The 25,511-nt window shown below is 35.1% G+C and overlaps 2 protein-coding genes across 6 annotated transcripts; both read right to left on the bottom strand.

Moving 5' to 3' along the window:
* Window positions 1-37: 37 nt before the first annotated feature.
* LOC120140711 (probable serine/threonine-protein kinase PBL19) lies at window positions 38-6,111 on the bottom strand. Of its 2 annotated transcripts, none has more exons than XM_039155701.1 (5): window positions 6,083-6,111; window positions 1,285-1,695; window positions 931-1,191; window positions 720-842; window positions 38-629 (listed from the first exon to the last, which is right to left on the bottom strand). In XM_039155701.1, exons 2-5 carry the CDS (start codon window positions 1,645-1,647, stop codon window positions 75-77), a joined length of 1,302 nt encoding a protein of 433 aa, XP_039011632.1. In that variant the 5' UTR covers window positions 1,648-1,695; window positions 6,083-6,111; the 3' UTR covers window positions 38-74. The 2 variants fall into 2 exon arrangements, with proteins under 2 accessions (XP_039011632.1, XP_039011631.1); XM_039155700.1 differs by lacking the exon at window positions 6,083-6,111 and adding an exon at window positions 1,965-2,094 and having other exon boundaries at window positions 1,285-1,701.
* Window positions 3,750-24,926, bottom strand: LOC120140710 (probable serine/threonine-protein kinase PBL19). 4 transcript variants are annotated; one of them, XM_039155699.1, is made up of 5 exons: window positions 5,590-5,965; window positions 4,862-5,122; window positions 4,645-4,767; window positions 4,433-4,541; window positions 3,750-4,294 (listed from the first exon to the last, which is right to left on the bottom strand). In XM_039155699.1, the coding sequence occupies exons 1-5, from the start codon at window positions 5,914-5,916 to the stop codon at window positions 3,840-3,842; spliced, it is 1,275 nt and encodes a 424-aa protein (XP_039011630.1). In that variant the 5' UTR covers window positions 5,917-5,965; the 3' UTR covers window positions 3,750-3,839. The 4 variants fall into 4 exon arrangements, with proteins under 4 accessions (XP_039011630.1, XP_039011629.1, XP_039011628.1 ...); XM_039155698.1 differs by lacking the exon at window positions 5,590-5,965 and adding exons at window positions 24,534-24,759; window positions 24,814-24,926 and having other exon boundaries at window positions 3,751-4,541; XM_039155697.1 differs by adding an exon at window positions 24,810-24,926 and having other exon boundaries at window positions 3,751-4,541; window positions 5,590-5,826.
* Window positions 24,927-25,511: the final 585 nt, after the last annotated feature.

The raw sequence follows: 25,511 nt of genomic DNA on the forward strand, positions 1-25,511 counted from the left end.
TACTATCAATCTACCGATAATAAAAATTCATATTTTACAGTGATTAGTATAACTAGGTAGGCCATTATACAACGCTAATGAAGGGCAGGCGCTTTAGCCCTTTGCAACATCATCAATCTCCTCCTACTTGCACCTTCTACATGCTCTCCCAATCTCGCAAGGTGTGCCATCCGCCTCTTCCATGATTCCGTCACTCCGTTATCCGAATTATTCGAGTTCTCGTCTGTTTCGCCTGCCTCGAAAGGATTCTCAATTTTCTCGGCGTTTCCGTCCTCTGAAACTTGGATTATCTGCTTTAGTCTCTCCACCACTTCACTCATCTTGGGCCGCTGCTTCTGACTTTTTACTAAACAAGTATCTGCTAACTTAGCAATTTCTCGAGCCGATCTGATTGAATACTGGTTTTCGAGTTGAGTATCCATTATTAAGCTGAACTTTTTACTATCAGCAGGGAATTGTTTCACCCAATCCAATAATTTCTGCTCTGCTTTTGGACGCCCTCTTTCCAGTGACCGCCTGCCGGAGAGTATCTCGTATAATACCACCCCGAAACTCCATACATCACTCTTATCTGTTAGATGTCCGGTCTCGATGTAATCGGGAGCAGCATAACCGTATGTCCCTACGACCTGATCACAAGTAATAAAACCTTGTGAGCATCATACACAAGCTATAGGATGTTTCATGTTATTCAAACCACAGAGAACAGAAACACAAACCGCTGTTGAAACATGCGTACGGCCGGACATTGGTCCCTCCCTTGCAAGCCCGAAATCCGAAAGTTTTGGGTTGAAATTCTCATCCAATAACACATTGGAGGCTTTGAAGTCTCGGTATATGATCTTCCATTGTTGTCAAAACCATAGATTTAGATGCACAGGATATAAATATCACCCAAAAGAATGCATAGTTCGTGTTTTAGAAACGAACCTGAACTTCTAAGCCGTTGTGCAGATATGCTAGTCCTTGTGCTGCTCCAAGTATTATTTGTAATCTTGTTTTCCAGGAAAGAGGTGGGAATACACGACGGAAAAGATGATCTTCTAAGCTCTTATTTTGCATAAATTCATACACCAGAAGACGCTGGATCCCTCTTTCTCCATCGACAGCGCAGTATCCGATGAGCTTGACGAGATTGGGGTGTTCGACTACGCTGAGAAATTGAACTTCAGCCACCCATTGCTTATGTCCCTATACGGATCAAACACAACTATGAAGCCAAAGTCATAGCTACAACCTTGCATGAAAATTTTCCAGGTTCCCAAGCAGAGCAAAAGGGCGTACCTGCAAACCATTCTTGTTAAGCTTTTTAATAGCAACCACCAAAGGCTCATCACCCTTCCCATCAGAAGGCTTGATAGTACCTTTGTAGACGCTCCCAAAGCCGCCTTCGCCGATCTTAAGTTGCAGACTGAAATCATGTGTGGCTTGTTTAAGCTCCGAGAAAGAGAAGACCCTCAAATTGGGAGCTTTTGCTTCGTACAACTCCGGTATGCTACGCGGAGAAGCAACTGAGCCTGAACACGAGGACTTTGTGATCCGGTCAGGCCCTGAAAATCCCTCCGATCTCCTTTCCTGTCTCAACTCCGGGGCTGATCTTTGCCCCTTGCTTCTAGACTTGTCCTTGAAATAGTGGAAACACTTCATTACCGGATATTTAAAAGCGCTCAAACAAAAACAAATCTTCTCCCACTAAGAACAAAACTGCAAAACAACGCAAACCAATGAAGAGTTGAAGCACCAAAGAAAGATGATTAACAATGGGGAATTGGACAAGGCAAACAAAATACCTTGTAAAGAAAAAAGAAGGTAAATGAAAAGCAAGAAGGTTGAAGATGAGAAAAATAAAACAAACCCGATCAAGGAAACAAGATTATGTCAACGCGTGAGAAACCAAAAGAAAAAACAACGTTCTAGAAAATACAGCAAAAGTAAACATAGAGAAATGAAGTTGGTAATGACGTACCTCATTTCTTTACTTGCTTGACAATTCTTTCCAGTAAAAGAGGGTTTGGTTTGGGAGAGTGTCGTGAAAGTTGTCATTCCGTTTCTTGCAAAGCTTTGAAAAAACTAATGCTTTGGTTGGGTTTTTAGTTGCCAAGGATTGTTTCTTCAAAGCTTTGAAAAATCTAATGCTTTTCTTTCAAAGTGCAAACTTCATTTAGATATGCAAGAATTCAACGATTGAAATCCAAACGAGTAGGTTTTCAAAGTAGACATGCAAATTGTCAAATTGAAGACGATAAGGAAACTAACAAATAAATGTTTAGAGGAAACCTACCTTAACTACGTACTCTGTTTCTGGAGTCTATGGCTTGGCCTTTTGCTTTCCAGTTTTCTCTACCACACGGCCTTTGTTTCTGCTGTTTTCTTCTTCTCGTGTGTTTTGGTCCTGTCCAATAGGAAACTCCTTATTTCTACTTCATCATAACTGCAGTTGGTGGACAGAGGTAGGGCTGAGTAACTAAACCGAAAAACCGATTCGAACCGAGCTATGCGATTTGTTTTGGCTCGAGTTCTTCATTTTGTGGTTTAGTTTCAGTTCCACTTAAAAATATAATTATATAATTTGGTTTAGTTTAGATTTTTTCACATGAAAATCGTTTGTTCAAATCAAACTATTCGGTTTCAATTTTTGAAAAAGCCGCTAATCGAACCAATTACACCCTTACACAGAGTTGTTAAATTCGATTCTATTTGATAAAATTGTTATTTTTAATTATCTAAGTTATTTACGTTATGTGTATTAATTTTGGTTTTTTTATTTATATTTTGAGTTTAAATCGAGTTAAAATTTATAGATTGAATAATTGAAAAACGAAAATATAATATTATTTTAATTTATAATTAATTAATTAAACTGTTTTGCTTTGTCTTTAATTTTGTTGTTTCTCCTATTTTTCTCTCATTTAAAGTTAATTTTTATTAAATTTAAATTATTTATTCCTTAAACACCATAGAACATTTATGTAATTTCAATTCTTACGATAAATTTTCTCTTCATGCATATTAATCCAAAACTTTATATATATATTTTTTTGTTTCTTCCATTTTTTTCTTTGTTTTATGTTTATTATAAGTAGATTTAAACAATATATCTCTCCAATCATTATAGAATATCAATATAATAATAATTATTATTTTAATAATATTTTTTTATGATTTAATCTCTTTACTTAATATGCTTTCTTTGTTTGAACAATTTGCAGTGTTATTTGAGAGAAATGCCCCTGCTTCTTTGGAAACCCAATACTCTAATCTTTCTAGTAATCTATGGTTTAGTGTTGGAACCATTCTATCAATTGAATAACATCTAAAAAATAATTGAAAATAATTTATTAGTATTAATAAATTAAAAGTATGTCAAAGAGAATCGAGCATCAAATTTATTATTTTATGAAGAGAAAATGTCAAGTTATATTTTAATGATAATAATATCAAAAGAGATGAAATATCACTTAAAAAAATGATGAGATAATATAATATTATGTTTGTTTAATTTTATTTTATATAATACTTTTTAAATATTAAAGCTTACACATATCTTTTAAATAAAATATTACATGATCCAATATGGAAATTTCATTTTACAATGATATCATTGATATGTCATTATTGATTTTAATTTTATTTTAAGCTATTTTTAATTACTATTACAACAATAGTTATACTCTTGTTTACAAAAGTTTTTAATTTATGATCAACGATAAAAATGGAAATAGCATTACAAGCAGACGAGGCAATGAACCCTCATAGCAGGATCAATGTTACTACCTAGATTTCACCACCAAGCACACAACTTAGGAGATCTTACAACTTCATCTTTCACCAAACAATCTTCAATGGTGTTCGTTTCTTTTAGAAAGAATATTGAACACAACAGTACCAATTTGAGAAATAAGAGAGTCAATATCCATGAGCATACGCCACAACTTACTGGGTCTGGACTCATCATCCTCTATCCATTTAACTGCAGTAGCTGAGTCTGATTCAATAATCAATAAAGCTTTCCCCTTCCTTTCAGCTTTTAACAAGCTCTCTAATGCATATTTAATGGCTCGTAACGCGTTTATGTCTTCATCTTTCTCACTTTCCTCTGCAATGTGTGGCATCTTCCGCTTCAAAGATTCCGATATTGTTTCAGCTGCTTCTGTTTCAGATGCCTCACGATGATTCTTCATTTTCTCTGAAACTCTGATTATGTGCATTAGTCTTTTCACCACCTCACTCATCTTGGGCCGATCCTCGGGACTTGTTGATAAACAAGTATCTGCCAACTTAGCAATTTTATTAGCTGCATCAATCGAATACTGGTTTTCAAGTCGAGGATCCATTATAAATCTAATCCTTTGACGGGTAGCAGGGAACCGTTTCACCCATTCCACCAAACTCCGCTCTGATATTGGGCGCTTGACATCTGTGGACCGCCTACCTGAAAGAATCTCATATAACACCACACCAAAACTCCATACATCACTCTTACATGACAGATGTCCGGTCATGATGTATTCAGGAGCAGCATAACCGTAAGTCCCCATTACCTGATTACAAGTAATAAAGCCTTGTTACTAATTTACTATCATCCTAACAGCAACATAAAAGCATGTATCATGCTGTCTAACCAAACAGAATGTAAATACTAACTCGTGTTGAAACATGCGAATCCCCAGCCATTGGCCCCTCCCTTGCCAACCCAAAGTCCGAAAGCTTAGGATTAAACTTCTCATCCAATAACACATCGCTGGGTTTGAAGTCTCGATGTATTACCTTGCATTGTTATCGAAACATGGATTTAGATAACCAGAATCTGACGAACAGCAAAAAGAAAAATGCATAGTTAGTGTTTTAGATAGAAAGGAACCTGAACTGTTAATTCCTCGTGCAGGTATGCTAATGCTCGTGCCGCTCCAAGTATTATTTGTAATCTTGTTTTCCAGCGAAGAGGTGGGAACTCGTGATTGAAAAGATGGTCTGCTAAGCTCTTATTTTGCATAAACTCATACACCAAAAGACACTGGATGTCTCTTTCTCCATCTACAACACAATATCCAATGAGTTTGATGACATTGGGGTGCTCGAGAACTCTGAGAAAACGAACTTCTGTCAACCATTCCCTATGTCCCTATATGGATCAAACACAAGTCTTATGATCTGTTACCATTCAAGAAAGAGCAGATATAAGTGTGGGTGGTAGTATATCCTTAGTACTAAATTACGGTTGCAGAAGCGATTACTTATGAGATCATAATGTTAAGGTTGCGAATGTTATGATGTGAATTGTTTCCCAAAAATCACTATACTTTTAAATTGCAGTGTCGCAGTGATCTTACAAACAGTTATAATGCCGCCGTAACTTTGCATTATGTCCGCAGTTTAGCACTAAGATATTATCAACAAGTTCCTTGCCAATATGACAAAAGAGTGCTGTTGTTAACCTACCTATTTCCTGAATATGGAAGATCAAACTGCAGCATGAAATGAGGCAGAGAAAAGCCTTAAGTAATATAGTCGGAAAATGCATTTCTCGAGCAGGTACGGTGGGGAAAAAGCGAACTTTTCTTGGTTCCCAAGCAGAGCAAAAGGGCATACCTGAAAACTATTCTCTTCAAGTTTCTTAATAGCAACCACCAAAGGCACACCCTTCCCTTCAGCAGCCTTGATTTTACCTTTGTAGACCTTCCCAAAGCCGCCTTCGCCAATCATAATTCGCCGATTGAAATTACGGGTGGCTTCTCTAAGCTCAGAGAAAGAGAAGACCCTCAAACTGCGAGCTTTTGCTGCGGTCAACTCCGGTATACTAAGTGGAGGCGTTGCCAGGAATGATGAATATCCATCGGATTTTCTTTCTTTCGAATCTGAGGCAGAACTTTGCCCCTTGTTTATAAACTTGTCCATGAAATAGTCAAAACACTTCATTGAAGGATATCGAAAGAGCTAGAAGAAAAGCAGATCTTCTCCTTGTACAAAAATCTACAAAATAATGAACAAACTTAAATGACATAAAACAATGAAAAGTTGAAGCAGGAACACTAGGAATTCGATGAGGAGATTCCAAAACAGCTGGCAATGGAAAAAAGGCAAAGAAAATACCGTCAACTCTAAAGAGAGAAAGGTAAACGTAAAGCTGAGGAAAAATAATTAGTCATTGTCAAAACAATTAAAACATATATCAAAAGAGTTTGCACAAGATCACTGTTTTTTTTTTTCTCAACCAAAAGCCCGTTTCTTTACATGGTAGTTGAAGATACTTATTTTTTTCATTTAAATATTATTATTATTATTATTATTATAATTATTATTATAATTATAATTACTAATATTATTATTTATTACTAATATTATTATTAATTATTATTACAAACGGGCCAAATCCGGCCCAATCCAGTGGCTCAAATGTGTAACCCTAAACCCATTTAGGGTTTGTATCTAAGTCCCAGCCGCCGCAGATCCTCAGCCGTTGGATCTAATATGATCCAACGGCCCTGATGCAGTCCAGCAAAAAACCCTAGGGTTATGATACCCTAGGGACCACGCGGCGTCGCCTCTGCCTCCAGCCGCCCCATGTCGGTGTCTCAGTCAGCTGCCACACCTCCATGAAGCCACCTTCAACTGAAGCCTCCAGAAGCACCTCGTTTCCGCCCCACGTTGAGACCCTATGGTGAGTCACCACCATAGTCCGGTGACTCACCTAGGGTCACCATTTGAGACCGGTCCGAAGAGGACATCGACGATGACTATAAAAGCCATCAAACATCTGCAAAGAAAACCATCAACAGCAAACGGAACAAAGAAAAGACAGCAAACGACAACAAGAGGAGAACCAACAAAAACAGAAAAAGAAAAAAAAAACGGAGACTGAACCGGAGAGAAAGAAAAAAAAACAGAGAAAGAAAAAAAAAACAACTAAACCAACGATCTCAGTCAGCATCAACGCAGCAAGGAAAAAAGAGAGAAGAGAGGAAAGAAGCTTACCCTGTCATCGGAGAACCCCAACCGTCACCGGATCTCACCGGAACCTTCGAAACACCGAAGGTACTTTTGTAGATTCGCTCCGATTGGGAGCTTTTTAGGAGGAAATAATACCGGAACCGTCCTTAGGACGGTCCGATCTATCTATTAGTATAAAAAATTTTTTTCCCGGCCACCGGATGCGGTGGCCGGCGGTGATAATCACGGCGGCACACGGTTGCCGTCCGGTGACCGGCTTCCCTCCGGTGAGGGAAGCTAGAGAGAGGCGAGAGAGTTTTAAAACTCTCTCAGTTTAGAGAGAGAGAGTGAAATGAAAAATGAAGGCTGGCCCTTCGGGCCAGCCGGTTTTGGACCATATATAGGCCTTCCCGAACGACGTCGTTTCGGGAAGGACTATGCGTGTAATTATAAAATAGTTAAACCACGTCCGCAGTCATCCCAATTTGTAAACTTTACATTTTAGTCACTAAATCAAATTTATAATCCTTTTAATTTGGTTCTTTAATTTTAATTTTATTCATTTTAGTCCTTTATATTAAAATAATATATTTAGGATAAATAGCAGATTTAATCCCTTAATTTTAATAGATAATATTTTAATCCTTAGTTTATATTTTTAATTTATTTTATTATAATATCCGAATTTTAGATAATTTTATTTTAGTCACTAAATAAATAAAATAAAGAAATAGCATATTTAATCCTTATAACTTTGATTAATATTGAATTAAGTTTTTAATTTCATTTTTACTATAATTTAGTCATTTAATTTATAAGTTTTCATTTATTTTATTGCTTTTAAAATATATTGTTTTAGTGGTATTTTTATTGTTTTAATTTTATTTGTTTATATTTTTTAATATTTTTATGTATTCATAAATATATATATATAATAAATCTGGAATAAATTTTAATGTTTATTTTTAATATCGAAGAAAAGGACAGTCTTAATACAACTGGATGTCCTATTCTGATATTTTTTAAACAATATTATTTAAATTAATATTTATCAATATCAAAGAAAAGAGCTGTCTTAAGGCACCTAGAAGTTCTTTTCTGATATTTTTAAATAAATAAATATTTTTTATATAATTTTGAAATAATAGAATTATAAATTAAATATATTTTTTTTGAATTTTTAAATTTTAATAATAGAGACAATTTATAATTAAAAAGTACCAATTTTGGGCGTTATAGGGGTGCTAATCCTTCCCTAAACGTAACCGACCACGAATCCCTTTTTATTATTAAAAAGAACGAATTTTTGGTTAAAACGCATATCAGTTTATCTTTTAATTGATGTTTTCTTAAAAACTCTTTCAAAAGATATTTTTTAGGTATTCGACCTACCTGACCCAAAAGGCCGATGGCGACTCACAAATTATTTTCAAAATTATTTATTCACATCAATTTCCCCGCCAAATTTAATATTTCGTGCCCGGACAAAAACCGGTTACGACAGCTTGGCGACTCCGCTGGGGAACGGTCAAACTTTTAAAAATCAATTATAAATTGTCTCTATTAATTAAAAATTAAAAGTTAATATATTTAATTTTTAATTCTTTCTTTTCAAAATTTTTATATTTACTTATTATTTTCATAATATTTATATGTTTTATTTTATTTGTAAGTATTTTATTTCATTATTTATTTTGTCAGAGGTATGAATATTTCTCCTCACACACAACACTTGCATTGCATAACATAAAACTCTATAATTGAGTTGTCCCTTTTAAGTGGGAGTGAAAGCGACGTCTTCGTGAGAATTTATTCTCCGTGTCAGACCTAGCAAGTAACTTTATGCTCTATGTCTTCGTGAGAATTTATTCTCCGTGTTAGTCATAGAGAAATGTATCCCCTCGAATTGAACTCGGTCCGTTTAAGTCTGTAATGGACTAGGATTGAGGGTTTGATAGCCCAAGGGGGCATCAACAAGGACAGTTCGAGTACCTTTACTCCTAGAACTAAAAACCTGCATATAATAAACCCTAGAAACTCTCCCGATCTGAAACCATGCCGAAATTTTGTCAGTAGGTATACACAAAGGAGAAATAAGCTCTAGCTTTTAATTTATTTTATTTCCTTTTCCTGAATAAATGCATGCGAACTAGAAATCGTGCGGTTAGGTTAAATTTTCCAAACAAAGCATGGAACTAGAAAGCATAAGGTTAAGATTTATACATTGATAAATAGATTTTTTTAGTTGGTACTAACTATTCTATTTTTTTCATGCATATTACATTGCTCTAATATGTTCATATTGATTTCTTTTGTTTGCATTACATGATCATGGCATAACCAAAAGGTGTTGGCTTGAAAGACTGTTCATCATATTGGAAAGAAATCGGAAATGTACAAAAAGTTTTATGATCAAACAAAATATGATACGACCAAGGAAAGACATCCTGAAGAAACTACGAGGATCGAAGGAAGTTCTGCACACAGAGAACCGGTTATATTAATACCAAAAGTAATCCATAAAGATTCTGCCAGATTGATACCAAAAGCAGTCTATGGTAAGAGTATAAGTCGGGACATTCAGAGTAGTGGAGATTTTTATGAAGCTCAAGCATGTTATTTGAAGGACTTGAACGACCAAAACGAGAAATTGAGCACAGAAATGAAAACCATGCATGAAGATTTTCAGAAGATCAGTCAAACCTTTCAAAATGTTGGCCTAGGAAGTACCCCAGAAGAATGGATAGCAGGGGTCACCAAGCTGAAAAAGAACTGCAACATATATGAAGATCTTGTTCAAGAACTTCTTGGACAGAAAAGATCTCTTACAAGGGAAAATGAGCAACTCCGAGAAGTGACACAGAAAATGAAAGAGAATGTCATGGAAGAGGTTGCAGTCCAGACAAGCAATGTCCCTTAAGTTGATAGACTAATTTGGCTTTGGAGAAGTTAGGAATGAAATATATCCCTATATGTAAAGTTTTGTTTGATGTACCGAAACTTTTGCGTTCAATGAAATCTGTTCTAAGATGATCACTCTTGAGTAACCCCTTTTCATACATGCATTTGTATTTTGCATTTGTACATTTTTACGTTTGTATTTACATTTACATTTTTAAATTTACATCATGCATTAAAATATATTTAATTAAATAATAATGTTTATTTATTTTCAATATCAAAGAAAAGGGCAGTCTTAATATAACTGGATGTCCTATTCTGGTATTTTAAATAATTTACATTTACATTTTTACATTTGCATATTTACATTTGGCATCTTTGCATTTGTATTGCACAATTTGTATTCTTATTATTACATTCACATATTTACATTTGCATTTGGCATCTTTGCATTTTTTATGACATAATACATTAAAACATTCATTCATTAAAATAAGGATTTCAAACGAAGTGATCTTGGTTTTTCCTTGAAGCAAGAACGCTCAGCACGACACAAGAAAAATGTCTAAAGAAACTGAAGATAGGCTAGCCAAATTTGAGATAAAACAGAAAGAAATACAAGAGGAATTGAGGAGCAAGTTGGCACAAATCGAAGCTAATTCTCAGATCGATCTACTGAACAATATGAAAGAAATGATTGATAAGCATTTGACTGCTGGAAAGAGTCTTGTTGAAAACCCCACAAATTCTTTGGGTGTTACACCTGTTCATATTCCTGAGTTCACCTCTGTACCCCAGGAAATTCAGTCACCAATTTATTTTGCTGTTAAGAACTCACCATATCAAGCTGGAGCATCTTTCCCCACTGATTGTCCTACTACTTCTGAGTTGAAGCCTGATGAATTTTGTAATGAGGTCCTTGACCTAAACAAATCAGTTGAGAAGGAAAAATTCACTCAACTACTGGAAAATATAGAAGAGGTGATAAAATCTATAGAGACAGTTGAGGCATTTTATGGGTTTGACGCCAAAGAACTAAGTTTGGTCCCTGGCCTGGTTATTCCACCAAAGTTCAAGGTTCCAGATTTTGAGAAGTATAATGGGACCACATGCCCTTCATATCATATCACTATGTATTGTCGTCGTATGACTGGTTATGTAGAGAATGAAAAATTGTTGATCCACTGTTTCCAAGACAGTTTATCTGGGTCTGCATCCAGATGGTATAATCAGCTAAAACGTACTCAAATACGTTCTTGGAGGGATTTAGCTCAAGCTTTTTTGGGTCAATACAAGCACATGACTGATATGGCCCCTGATCGAACAATGTTGCAAAGCATGAATATGAAGTGCAATGAAAGCTTTCGACAATATTCACAACGATGGAAAGACGTTGCTTCTCAAGTGCACCCACAATTGACTGAAAAAGAGTTCACTACTTTGTTCATCAACACATTGAAATTTCCTTATGTTAATCACATGATAGGGGTTGTCCCTAATAATTTCTCTGACATCATCATAAGTGGAGAAATCATCGAAATGGCTATCAAGAATGGCAAGATAAGAGGCTCTGACAATACTAAAGTCAAGAAAGAAGCTGGGGTTAATACAATGAGGTCTTATTCAGTTAAACATGGTGCCAAACCTTATAGAGTGATCACGAAGAAAAAGAATGTGCAGGGATTTCAATTTCCTCCCTTCCACTGTTCGAGTGAAAAATTGCATCCAAAAATGCTCTCAGCCATATCAATTACTCCACAACTTGATCAATCACAATGGCCTCCAAATGAGAATTGGACCTATAAGGAAGTTCCTTGGATAAATCAGACTAGAATTCCAAATTGTTCAGCTAAGGTTCCTGGTAACCTTAAGGGAAATTTCCAAGACCCTTTAGAGCAAGCAATTCAAAAATGCAAGATAAAAGAAGGGGTTAAGGTTCAATGTTCAGAAACCATTGTTGCAACAGAAACTAATGTAACCAAATCCTACGAAGAATATCAGGCACAAGAAAATGGGAAAAGAAATCAAAAGGCTCCCAAGGATGTAATTCGAGATTGGCCCATAGGTCTAAAAAAGAATGAGGCAGATATAACCCAGAAGACACCTCAGATACATGTATCAGATTTTTTGAAAACCAGTAAGGCAAAGGACAACTTAAGAAATCTGGTTAATATTACCCCAGTTATAGCTGAAATGAGCATTCAGAACCCCCTCGATAACATGAGAGCATTCATTCGTTCAGAACGATCAAAGAAAGTGATAGCCTCGCGAGCAAGAAAAACTCTAAAGGTGTTTCAAGAATCTATCTCAGACCTGTACCCTCATTTGGTTAAAGGTCAATATATTTCACCAAGATTGGTGAAGGTGTCACCAAAGCCTTATGCCCATTGCTATGATCAAAATAGCTTCTGTAATTTTCACTTGGGAGTATCTGGACATTCAACAGGGAATTGTTGGTCACTGTTAAAGGAAATAGAGACGCTTGTCGATAAGGGAGTCTTGACACAAGAAATGATCAAGAAATGGGGAGCAAATAAGGATAAAAATCCTAGGCCAAGTACACACCCAACAATAGAGGAGTAATGATGCATAAACAAATGGAAGTGTTATCTACCACTGTAGTACTTTCTATTTTCAGCATCTTGTTTGAATATGTTTTTTGTTCATTTCTCCGCTTTTTGTGCAATAAATAAATATGTGTTTCTTTTATGGTTATGAGCAAAGAATCAAGTTTTAATCTTGAGATTATTGAGTATCAAGTAGATTAAATATTCTTTTAAATTTGTAAGAGTTATAGATCTATTGGCAAGTGATAAAATTATATCTTCAATATCTCATCCAATGCCAATTACTCAAACCAAATCCTGATACTACATTTATCTGAGACTCTGAAGAAATGTCTCTACCTGTTTTTGAGACACAAACTCTAGATGTTTACCTTCTCGGGTAGAGTCGATTGATTGATGATACAACCTTCCACCATATACATGACTTTATAAGTCACACATTTGTCCTTCCAAATACAAAACCATCATAAACCAAAAGACCTCAAAAGAACCAAACTTTCAACTATTCGTAAATTTTACTGCAAGAAGAGACGAGAAGAGGCATCATGGGCCAACTCATTGATGATAATTTCGATTGATTAGGGCATAATCAAATAAGAAGGGGAAAGTGATTGATTGAAATAAATATATCATGCATTAATTACATTTTTTCATGTAAGTAAAATTAATCTTGAATATTCATCCCCCTGGAGATACCTCTTTTTACAAAGGTTTCTGTGTATGAGATGACGAACGGCATTGTTTTATTTATCCTTTAATATATATATATATATATATATATCCTTTGTTGTCCCCACTTGAGCCTGAATGATTTTTCTTCTGATTCAACCCTAACCAAGGATCACCCTCTACATTGGGGGGCAAGGTAAAGGATATTTGCTCACAAGAATGAAGATTGTCAATACAGTTTTATTATGAAGACAAGTTTCCATGAAGTCAATAAAGTTTTGAATTACAAAGTATGTCAAATACAGAGTGCTTGAAGATCAATCCAATCAAGAATAATGGAAAATCTCCAAAATGCAAAAGGAAAAGGAGATGCTCAAAGCAGTTGAAATATTATACTCATCCAGCAAAGAAAAAAATAGAAATAAAAAACAAAACAAAACAAAAAGGAAAAAGAAGAAGGAAAATTGAATCAAGATGGGTGACTTATTGAGCCTCAAGTTACAAGGTTGATCAAATACGAACAAGAAGAGCAAGAAATGCTGAAGATATGAGAAATTGGAAATGAATCCAAAATTTGGCAGTCTAGAGGGATCCAAATGATGGAAAAATCCCCAACAAAGCAGATCCAAATTAAGCAAGGCAAGATTGATGGCATCAGAATGAATTGATCCTTGGTTTGATTACCCTTAAACACTTATTTGGGCCTTTTTATCCCTTTCTTTCGTAACCATAAGCCATGGCCTATGTTACGTACCTGAAAAGTCCATTCTAATCATACATAGATTTCTAAGTAAAAGATGATATCTTTAGAATTCATTCCGCCTTCCAAGATTGATTTTTATTTGCAAAAATTGTTTTTTTTTAATCTTTAATGCATGTTATGAAAAATGATAAAGGGGGGGTTCAAGATGTAAATTTTTAAATAACATCTTGAAACCAAAGGAGGATTCGAGTTGAAAACCTACAAAAGGCGGCTCGAATAATGAATGGTGCAACAATGACATAAGAGACGATCTTAAGCTCTTAATAAAGCACCGCACATCTCAAAGACGTTCCTGAGAGTAGGGAAACAAGAAGCATCTCTACAAGATGGGCATAACAACCATTTCTTCAAGTTAATGTAAGCCAAAACGACATACTGAACCAACTTGAAAGAACCTACTTTAACAAAATCCACCCACACCTCAAATCAGTCAATAATTTTGACACTTGCCATAGGACTATGATTTTTGAATGATTTAAAAGTGTAGTTGATTTATTTGATATTCATTAAATTCATTGTTTATGATTCGATTATATTGTGAACCTGAAAGGGGTAATACTTTGCAAAATTCTTTCATTCTTCAATAAACAAAGGAGGAAAAAACATTTTCAAACATGGCAGTCTCAAATGAGAAAGGTCCTTAAAGCAATTGTTGCTTATTCTACCTCTGTTGTAGAAAAAGAATGAACGAAGCCAGAAGAATGAAGCGCTTCACATTTTTGAAGGCAAGTGGTCCAAGAAGCCAGAAAGTCTGGAGAATTGAACTTGTGACACTCTCCTATGACATTAGCAATTCATCAAGAAAGATTATCGTTTATCTCATGCTGAGGGCGATAAGAATCACCAGACAGATTATTTTCCCCAACCATCAATTCATGTTCTCTAGAAGATTACATCACAAAGCCATGAACAAGTTACTACCTGCACTCTGGTGTTAGCTCAAGTCTTGATACATCATTGTTACTTCTTCTACGCCGATCACTTTCTTTGTCAAAATGATATCCATTATGTCCTTCAGAAGATTGTTGAATTTGAATTTGAGGACTTATGGCACAGAATAAGACGTTGGAACAAATTCTACATTTGTATGCCGTACAGGATTCTAAAAGTTGAGATAACCAGTTTTACCATCAACTAAACCTTTCCATGTTTAGGGAAGAGTGGGATATGGCAGTGTGTATTTTAATAGACAGTCACTGTGGCAGTCATTGCAAGAAAATGCACTAACAAAAATCTTCTAGTTCATCATGATGATGTTTATTTCTTCTAGTAAGGTTGTTACACTGGATGCCATTTACAACAAGGTCGAATTCGACAAATCTACTCATCAATTGCTCCAACCGATCACCATTCAGTTCTTGCACATCTGTTTTCAAAAATATACTAAGACAATAGAAGGTGATCTTTGCAGCACTGATTCCAACAAAAGGAAACAAGACATTGATATCACTGGGAAATATGTCTCTATACAGATCCTTGTGTATGGTTTTTAAAGAAAACTAGAAGCATTTCCACCTCATCAGGTTCAAGTGGAGCAACTTTATTCCTTCCAACCCATACTAGATTCCATTTTCAGCATTCATCAAGAAAATACTTCTGGACACTCAAAGGAAGGCCATCATTTCTTTGTCAATGGAAAAGCATCAGCACATGGAGGAAGTAGAATAAGAGAAAATATGTTCTTAATTGGCAGAATTATGAATATAGCCCTTTTCAGTGTAGTAGCATGGAAATGCTTCGAATCTACAAATTCTGGCTCTACATCGAATAAGCATTGTGATATCCTAGTCCAATCATTGAATTTGAAAGATGAATTTGCCAATAGCATCTTCTGGAAGTGTTCTTTGAGTTATCTGATCTGGTTTAGCAGAACCAATCATTGAATTGGGAAGATGAATGTGCTCATAGCATCTTCTGGAAGTGTTCTTTGAGTTATCTGATCTGGTTTAGCAGAACCAATCATTGAATTTAGAAGATGAATTTGTTAATAGCATCTTCTGGAAGTGTTCTTTGAGTTATCTGATCTGGTTTAGCAGAACCAATCATTGAATTTAGAAGATGAATTTGTTAATAGCATCTTCTGGAAGTGTTCTTTGAGTTATCTGATCTGGTTTGGCAGAACCAATCATTGAATTTGAGTTATCTGATCTGGTTTGGCAGAACCAATCATTGAATTTGAGTTATCTGATCTGGTTGGACAGAACCAATCATTGAATTTGAGTTATCTGATCTGGTTTGGTAAGAACTACAGAACCAATCATTAGAATTAAAAGATGAACTGCATGATCGTCTTCATTAAGAAGTTTCTTTTCAAGCTTCTTTTGCTTATTCGTTTCCCAAAAATCATAGCACAAGTTTCGTCTTTGCTTGTAACTGGGATCATCACATAATGGCTTCCCATCTTTTACCAGAAGAAAGCTATTTGAAGTTTTAGCATCTGAGAATCCCATTTTTGTCAAGTATAACAGTTTATTCTCCTCATCAGAATCAGAATACAGGATTTCCTCGGTATCAGAATAACTATCAATATCTGTGAAATCATCCTGAAAAATCACTTCATAATCAGATGAGTTGTTATCAGAATCAACATGTTGCATGGGTACGGATTTTTGATGAGCCTGTACCACTGTATATGTAATCTTGCCATTGCATCAGATTACTACTCGCATAAATTGGTTTCTCTCCCACAGAAAAGTATATTTCAGAGATGGCCTTCACTGAAAGATGATAAGCCACTGTGTCAGCCTAGAACGGATTACCAAGCTATTTTTACTACTCTGTCTGATTAAATCCCTCTAGATTCAGAAAATGGCCACCTCATTCAGAAGATACCTATCTCAGACGTTTCTGTCAGAATGATTGAATACTTCTTAAGTTTGTGACAACATGAAGAAATTTCCTCTAGTTACTTGACAATACTACTGTTTAGTGACACCAGAATAAGAGCATTCAAGATAAATAGATTTGAGGCACAAATAAAGCCTCAAGTACCTACAACAGTGTATTGTCAAAATTGAACCTTGTAGGGATCATGATATTCAAGTCAAACAGACGTCGAGAGTAAACCAGAAATAGAAAATTGAGGCATCTAGAAAGCCCAATTTAGACAGATCAAGAGGGACATATTGAAGGCCAATTTCTACCAGAAATAGAATATTGGGGCATTTTGAAGGCTCACAGTAATATGAATATTTGAGCATTTTTGGAGGCTCATCTCAACAAGAAGTAATGTTGAGCACACTTTTAACATCTGTATCAGCAAATGTTGGGGCATTTTAAAGGTTCCTTCAGACAGATCCATGTGGGCATTTTGAAGGCTCAGATTAACAAGAAGCAAATATCGGGGCATGTTGAAAGCCCATTTCAATCAGAATTAGGAATGTTGATGCATTTTTGAACGATCGTATCAGCAATTGTTGGGGCATGCTGAAGGCCCACATCATCATCTGTCAAGATCATTGACTTGAACAAATAGTTCCAATGAGATATAAAGATATGAAGAATGAAAATGGTGAAACAATGACAATGAAGCTGACTATAAATAATTGCTTCGTTCATCAGGCAGTTACATTATGATCATGTTGTTGAAAAAAATATCTACTCAGCAAGTATATTTTCAAAAACCTAATATTCTTAACCGTATATCACATGACAGTGTGTTCTTTGATAAACTACATTACGGTTGCATGAATAAAGATGATCCCCAGGCAGACTACTCGATCCAGGGTTCAGTTCCTCAAGATCTCAGCATTGAATTTGGCCTTCTGTGTGTCGGTGATAATTGAAAATATTTCTTTGAGATTCCTAGCAAATAGTTTCAGCCATACTATTGAGATTATGAAGCTGTTTTTCACATCAGTTTTTGCTTGCTTGATGACATTGAAAAGGGAGACTCGACTCTCACTTATATTACTGTTATTCCCGTTGTTATTTGGGATCATCATTACTAGCCAAGATGAATTGAGTTTCCATCTATTTTGGGTTTTATCATGTGTGTTTCATCCCCATCAGCAAGAATTCCACGGATATCTTTCCATACATAGCTCTTATAGTGGGTGTGTTTCTAATTCCTACAACGCTCATTACAGAAGAAAACGTGATCAATATCACACTTGCCCTTGCTCGAGATGATATCAAGATCAGTTGGTATCTTTTATTCAACTCGACACTAGCATATATCGTGAATTTGACCAACTTTTTGGTTATACCAACATCTCACTTATATCCCCACTAAGTTTTGTTCTCAAGTGATCTTGTGATATCATACAAAAACTTTGAACACTAGGCAAAGAGCTTCAATAATTGAGAAATCTGAGCAGAGTCCACAGCAAAGGATGAATGCGTTGTCAAATGTTTTATGTCCCACAGAAAAGGATGAATGTGTTGTCAAGTGTTTTACATCTAAGCTGAAACCACATGAGATGAAGAATATGTTATCAAATGTTTTACGAACCAGTTATTCTGATGTTGAACCAATGTTGTGATCATATGGTTTCCATTTTTGATCCAAGATGAAGTTTGTCTTCTTCAACTTCAAGATTATAAGATGAGATATGATGAAGATTTTATTCCGCAGAAGGAAAGCTGAAAATTTTAACCACAAGAAACTAGTTAAATATGGAGACATATTATATGGTCCAAGTTGCTTTGTTCGAGATCCAATTAGATGTGGAGACATGAAAGGAATTGGAATAAATCCTCCTTGTGATATGTTTCAAGAGTCAAATTAGAACAAGCTATACTCTCCTAATTAATCCTTGCTGAGTCAGGCATATCTACATCTACACTCTTCAAAGATGATAGATTCTCTTTTTAAAGATGACAGATTCTCTTTTCAAAGATGAAAACTTTATGGGATTTCTACACAAGTCCAAACAAATAAAGTTGGTTTTATCCAAGATAAAATGGGGCATTAAGGTCATAATTCTGACTACGACAAGAGTTCCACAAATAAAACAATTCTTCTGAGACTTTCATAAAGCAAAGAATACATAAAGATACAAGTTGATCAGATAGTTCTTCAGAAATGCAAGCTTGATAGCATAAGTTGCTACACTGATATCCAGAGTTGACCCTGGCAATAAATGATGAAGTGGAGGAAAACCGAGTTCACCATTTTGAAGTCAAATGAAAAATTGCATCAACATTCATGCATCATATTTAGACATTTGCAAAATAGGAGCATTTTCATTCATTTTATCTATGTTAAAATTTGACAGGAATTTCAAAGATTTTAGCAAAGATATGAATTCATCATTCGATGATTCAGCATTACCAGTTCGAGTTCATAATGAGAAGAACTCATCTGAAGAAAAAAGAAGTTCATAATGAGAAGAACTTGTTCAACTTTTCGCTTGAATTCATCATTCGATGATTCAGCATTACCAGTTCGAGTTCATAATGAGAAGAACTCATCTGAAGAAAAAATAAGAAGTTCATAATGAGAAGAACTTGTTCAACTTTTCGCTTGAATTCATCATTCGATGATTCAGCATTACCAGTTCGAGTTCATAATGAGAAGAACTCATCTGAAGAAAAAAGAAGAAGTTCATAATGAGAAGAACTTGTTCAACTTTTCGCTTGAATTCATCATTCGATGATTCAGTATTTCCAGAAAAAGTTCATAATGAGAAGAACTCATCTGAAGAAGGAAGAAGAAATTCATAATGAGAAGAATTTGTTCAACCTTTTGCTCAAATCCATCTCTTGATGGATCAGCTTTTCCAGAGAAAGTTCATAATGAGAAGAACTCATCTGAAGAAAAAAGAAGAAGTTCATAATGAGAAGAACTTGTTCAACTTTTCGCTTGAATTCATCATTCGATGATTCAGTATTTCCAGTTCGAGTTCATAATGAGAAGAACTCATCTGAAGAAGGAAGAAGAAATTCATAATGAGAAGAATTTGTTCAACCTTTTGCTCAAATCCATCTCTTGATGGATCAGCTTTTCCAGAGAAAGTTCATAATGAGAAGAACTCATCTGAAGAAGGAAGAAGAAGTTCATAATGAGAAGAACTCATCTGAAGAAAAAAGAAGAAGTTCATAATGAGAAGAACTTGTTCAACTTTTCGCTTGAATTCATCATTCGATGATTCAGTATTTCCAGTTCGAGTTCATAATGAGAAGAACTCATCTGAAGAAGGAAGAAGAAATTCATAATGAGAAGAATTTGTTCAACCTTTTGCTCAAATCCATCTCTTGATGGATAAGCTTTTCCAGAAAAAGTTCATAATGAGAAGAACTCATCTGAAGAAGGAAGAAGAAGTTCATAATGAGAAGAATTTGTTCAACCTTTTGTTTAAATTCATCATTTGATGGATCAACATTGCCAGGAAGAGTTCATAATGAGAAGAACTCGTCATCTGAAGAAAAAAGAAGAAGTTCATAATAAGAAGAGCTTATTCAACCTTTTGAATGACTCTATAACAGAAGGAAATAGGTCAACATCATCCCCAGCAGAAAGTTCATAATGAGAAGAACTCATCTGAAGAAAGAGAAGAACTTATTCAACATTTCCATATTAACCAAGTGAAGTCAAATGAAAAACTTATTATCTTTTCGTCTTTACTCTATTCTTGTTAACACAAGAAAAAAGCAAAGAGGGGCAGCTGAAGATACTCATTTTTTCATTTAAATATTACTATTATTATTATTATTATTATAATTATTATTATAATTATAATTACTAATATTATTATTTATTACTAATATTATTATTAATTATTATTACAAACGGGCCAAATCCGGCCCAACCCAGTGGCCCAAATGTGTAACCCTAAACCCATTTAGGGTTTGTATCTAAGTCCCAGCCGCCGCAGATCCTCAGTCGTTGGATCTAATATGATCCAACGGCCCTGATGCAGTCCAGCAAAAAACCCTAGGGTTATGATACCCTAGGGACCACGCGGCGCCGCCTCTGCCTCCAGCCGCCCCATGTCGGTGTCTCAGTCAGCTGCCACGCCTCCATGAAGCCACCTTCAACTGAAGCCTCCAGAAGCACCTCGTTTCCGCCCCACGTTGAGACCCTATGGTGAGTCACCACCATAGTCCGGTGACTCACCTAGGGTCACCATTTGAGACCGGTCCGAAGAGGACATCGACGATGACTATAAAAGCCATCAAACATCTGCAAAGAAAACCATCAACAGCAAACGGAACAAAGAAAAGACAGCAAACGACAACAAGAGGAGAACCAACAAAAACAGAAAAAGAAAAAAAAACGGAGACAGAACCGGAGAGAAAGAAAAAAAAAACAGAGAAAGAAAAAAAAAAACAACTAAACCAACGATCTCAGTCAGCATCAACGCAGCAAGGAAAAAAGAGAGAAGAGAGGAAAGAAGCTTACCCTGTCATCGGAGAACCCCAACCGTCACCGGATCTCACCGGAACCTTCGAAACACCGAAGGTACTTTTGTAGATTCGCTCCGATTGGGAGCTTTTTAGGAGGAAATAATACCGGAACCGTCCTTAGGACGGTCCGATCTATCTATTAGTATAAAAAATTTTTTTCCCGGCCACCGGATGCGGTGGCCGGCGGTGATAATCACGGCGGCACACGGTTGCCGTCCGGTGACCGGCTTCCCTCCGGTGAGGGAAGCTAGAGAGAGGCGAGAGAGTTTTAAAACTCTCTCAGTTTAGAGAGAGAGAGTGAAATGAAAAATGAAGGCTGGCCCTTCGGGCCAGCCGGTTTTGGACCATATATAGGCCTTCCCGAACGACGTCGTTTCGGGAAGGACTATGCGCGTAATTATAAAATAGTTAAACCACGTCCGCAGTCATCCCAATTTGTAAACTTTACATTTTAGTCACTAAATCAAATTTATAATCCTTTTAATTTGGTTCTTTAATTTTAATTTTATTCATTTTAGTCCTTTATATTAAAATAATATATTTAGGATAAATAGCAGATTTAATCCCTTAATTTTAATAGATAATATTTTAATCCTTAGTTTATATTTTTAATTTATTTTATTATAATATCCGAATTTTAGATAATTTTATTTTAGTCACTAAATAAATAAAATAAAGAAATAGCATATTTAATCCTTATAACTTTGATTAATATTGAATTAAGTTTTTAATTTCATTTTTACTATAATTTAGTCATTTAATTTATAAGTTTTCATTTATTTTATTGCTTTTAAAATATATTGTTTTAGTGGTATTTTTATTGTTTTAATTTTATTTGTTTATATTTTTTAATATTTTTATGTATTCATAAATATATATATATATAATAAATCTGGAATAAATTTTAATGTTTATTTTTAATATCGAAGAAAAGGACAGTCTTAATACAACTGGATGTCCTATTCTGATATTTTTTAAACAATATTATTTAAATTAATATTTATCAATATCAAAGAAAAGAGCTGTCTTAAGGCACCTAGAAGTTCTTTTCTGATATTTTTAAATAAATAAATATTTTTTATATAATTTTGAAATAATAGAATTATAAATTAAATATATTTTTTTTTGAATTTTTAAATTTTAATAATAGAGACAATTTATAATTAAAAAGTACCAATTTTGGGCGTTGTAGGGGTGCTAATCCTTCCCTAAACGTAACCGACCACGAATCCCTTTTTATTATTAAAAAGAACGAATTTTTGGTTAAAACGCATATCAGTTTATCTTTTAATTGATGTTTTCTTAAAAACTCTTTCAAAAGATATTTTTTAGGTATTCGACCTACCTGACCCAAAAGGCCGATGGCGAGTCACAAATTATTTTCAAAATTATTTATTCACATCAATTTCCCCGCCAAATTTAATATTTCGTGCCCGGACAAAAACCGGTTACGACAGTAGTGTATTGGCGAGTTCGATGCTTCTTAATTCTTATACCGTGTTTTAATGGGTTCTTTCCCCCCCGAAACATGAGATGATCTGCGAGCCTTCATTTTAGTTTTGGTACTGAGGATTTTCATTTTGTCTCTGGTTTATGTTCACTGCAATGGTTCAATTTGGTTGCAGCTGCCTTTGGATGTGTATAACTATACTATCTGGCTGAATTGGATCTTGGAAGATGTTCAAGAAGACTGCTTCACAACTATTATATCTTGGTTGGATTCTGATAGACATTTAGCTAAGAATATGTTTTTTTTAATCAGAAAATTATAGTTTTTAGAAAGTCTTTTTTATAATTTTAATTATAATAGACTTAATAGTTTCAAATAAGGTATTAAGTATTAACCTTTGATTTAACATATCATTTCATAATTTTCAAAACATAAATGACTATAAAAATCATTTAAACTTAGTTTAAAAAAACCTAAAGTTTCCATCTTTATTTATATTGCATCAATTACCTTGTTTTGGCTGGTTAATAACTAGAGTTAAGTGCATTGGAATTGAGTATTAACCAAACTTTAATTGAGTCAAATTCAAGTAGCTTACTATTTATCTATCTTATTTATAACCCTATGTACACCAACCAATCATTGTAAGTTAATCTATCGGTGAACATCCCATTTGGATCCTAGACAAGGGTTCTACTGATCTTGCTTAATCCTATTCATGTTCCTTGAAATCACAGTTCGTACACCTCTCTGATTTTGCCAAATAGGCAAATAAGCATTTGACAACACTTCAATTATTCATATATGATTTTAATCTATATAAGTATAGATAGATAAACTGTTTCACCCAGTCCACAAGATGCTGGTCTGATGTTAGGTGGCTTCTTTCTATGGACCACCTACCTGAAAGAATCTCATATAACACCACACCAAAACTCCATACATCACTCTTATATGACAGACGTCCGGTCAAAAAGTATCCAGGATCAATATAACCCAAAGTCAGCATAATCTGATCACAGGTAATAAAACCTTGTTACTATCATCCTGCACAACATAAAAGCATGTATCAATTTACCCTAACCACACATAATAGAAATACTAACTTATGTATCCTCAACCATTGGCCCCTCCCTTGTCCACCCAAAGTCTGAAAGCTTCGGATTAAACTTCTCATCCAATAACACATTGGAGGGATTGAAATTTCGATGTATGACCTATTGCATTATTATCAAACCATGGATTTAGAAACCAGAATCAGTTGAGCAACAAAAAACCGCATAGTCAGTTTTTTAGAAAAGAACCTGAACTTCGAACCCCTCATGCAGGTATGCAAATGCTTGTGCCGCTCAAGGTATTATTTGTAATCTTGTTTTCCAGGGAAGAGGTGGGAACTCGTGATTGAAAAGATGATCTGCTAAGCTCTTCTTTTGCACAAACTCATACACCAAAAGGCGTTGGATGCCTCTTTCTCCATCGACAACACAGTATCCAATGAGTTTGATGAGGTTCGGGTGCTTGAGAACTTCGAGAAAACGAACTTCCGTCAACCATTCCCTATGTCCCTTTATGGATCAAACACAAGTTTTATGATCTGTTACCATTCAAGAAAGAGCAGATCTATATCGTGATTTGTTTTCGAAAGATCACTATGTTTAGCTTCCAAACCCTTATAGTACAATGATATATATATATATATCATAAGTTTCTTGTCAAGAAGACAAAAGAATGCTGTTGTTAACCTACCTATTACCTGCATAAGGAAGATCAAACTGCAGTATGAAACTGCAGAAGAAAAAGCTTCAAGTAATATAATGGGAAAATGCATTTCTCAAGCAGGTAGAGTGAGGGGGTAAAAAAAAGCAAAATTTTCTAGGTTCACAAACAAGAAAAAGGAAGGAGATACGTGAGAAGTATTCATGTTAAACTCTTTAATAGCAACCACCAAAGGCTTACCCTTTTCATCAGCAGGCTTGATTGTACCTTTGTAGATGCTCCCAAAATGGCCTTTGCCAATCTTAAGTCCCGGGGTGGCTTGTCTAAGCTCAGAGAAAGAGAAGACCCTCAAATTGTGAGCTTTTGCTGTCAATTCCAATATGCTTTGAGGAGGCGCTGCTGGGAATGACGACTTTATGGTCAAATCAGGCCCTGAATATCCCTCCGATTTTGTTTTTTCTTTCGACTCTGGGGCTGATCTTTGCCACTTGCTTCTTAACTTGTCCTTGAAATAGCGAAAACACTTCATTGCCGGATATTAAAAGAGCTAGAAGAAAAGCAGATCTTCTACTTCTACAAAAATCTACAAAATAATCTAAAACAATGATAAGTTGAAGTAGGATAGTCTAAAACAGCGGGAAATGGAAAAAGGCAATTAAAATAGTCAAAATACCGTCAACTCTAAAGAGATAAAAGTAAACGTAAAGCAAGAAGAATGAAGCTGAGGAAAATTAACAAGTGATTGTAAAAAGAGTTTGCACAAAATCACTGAATTTTTTTCCCAACCAAAGTCCCGTTTCTTTTATCATCCCTATTCATGCTTTCCCCCCTGGGTTCTCTAATTTTTCAAAAGCTACGGACCATCAAATTCAACAGCATAATCCCCCATGGAACAATTCCTCAGTATGGCTCAAAATCTCTCTTTTACGTTCGAATCTCACCCTATGTGATCGACGCCATCCCCCAACATCTCACACTGTGTCACATTGATACATGCATGAATAGTACAGGTAAAACTAATTATTTTGAATAAAAAAATAGGTAAATTACACCGGATGTTATTGAACTTTGGGTGATGTAGTGTTTATATTACCGAGCTTTTAATTTTATCAATCGTAGCGCTGTACTTATTTTTTCATTAAAATTATATCATTGTGTTGTTAATTCA

The sequence above is a fragment of the Hibiscus syriacus genome, unplaced genomic scaffold (assembly GCF_006381635.1).
Source record: "Hibiscus syriacus cultivar Baekdansim isolate YM2019G1 unplaced genomic scaffold, ASM638163v2 tig00110788_pilon, whole genome shotgun sequence".
NCBI classification, from domain to species: Eukaryota; Viridiplantae; Streptophyta; class Magnoliopsida; order Malvales; family Malvaceae; genus Hibiscus; species Hibiscus syriacus.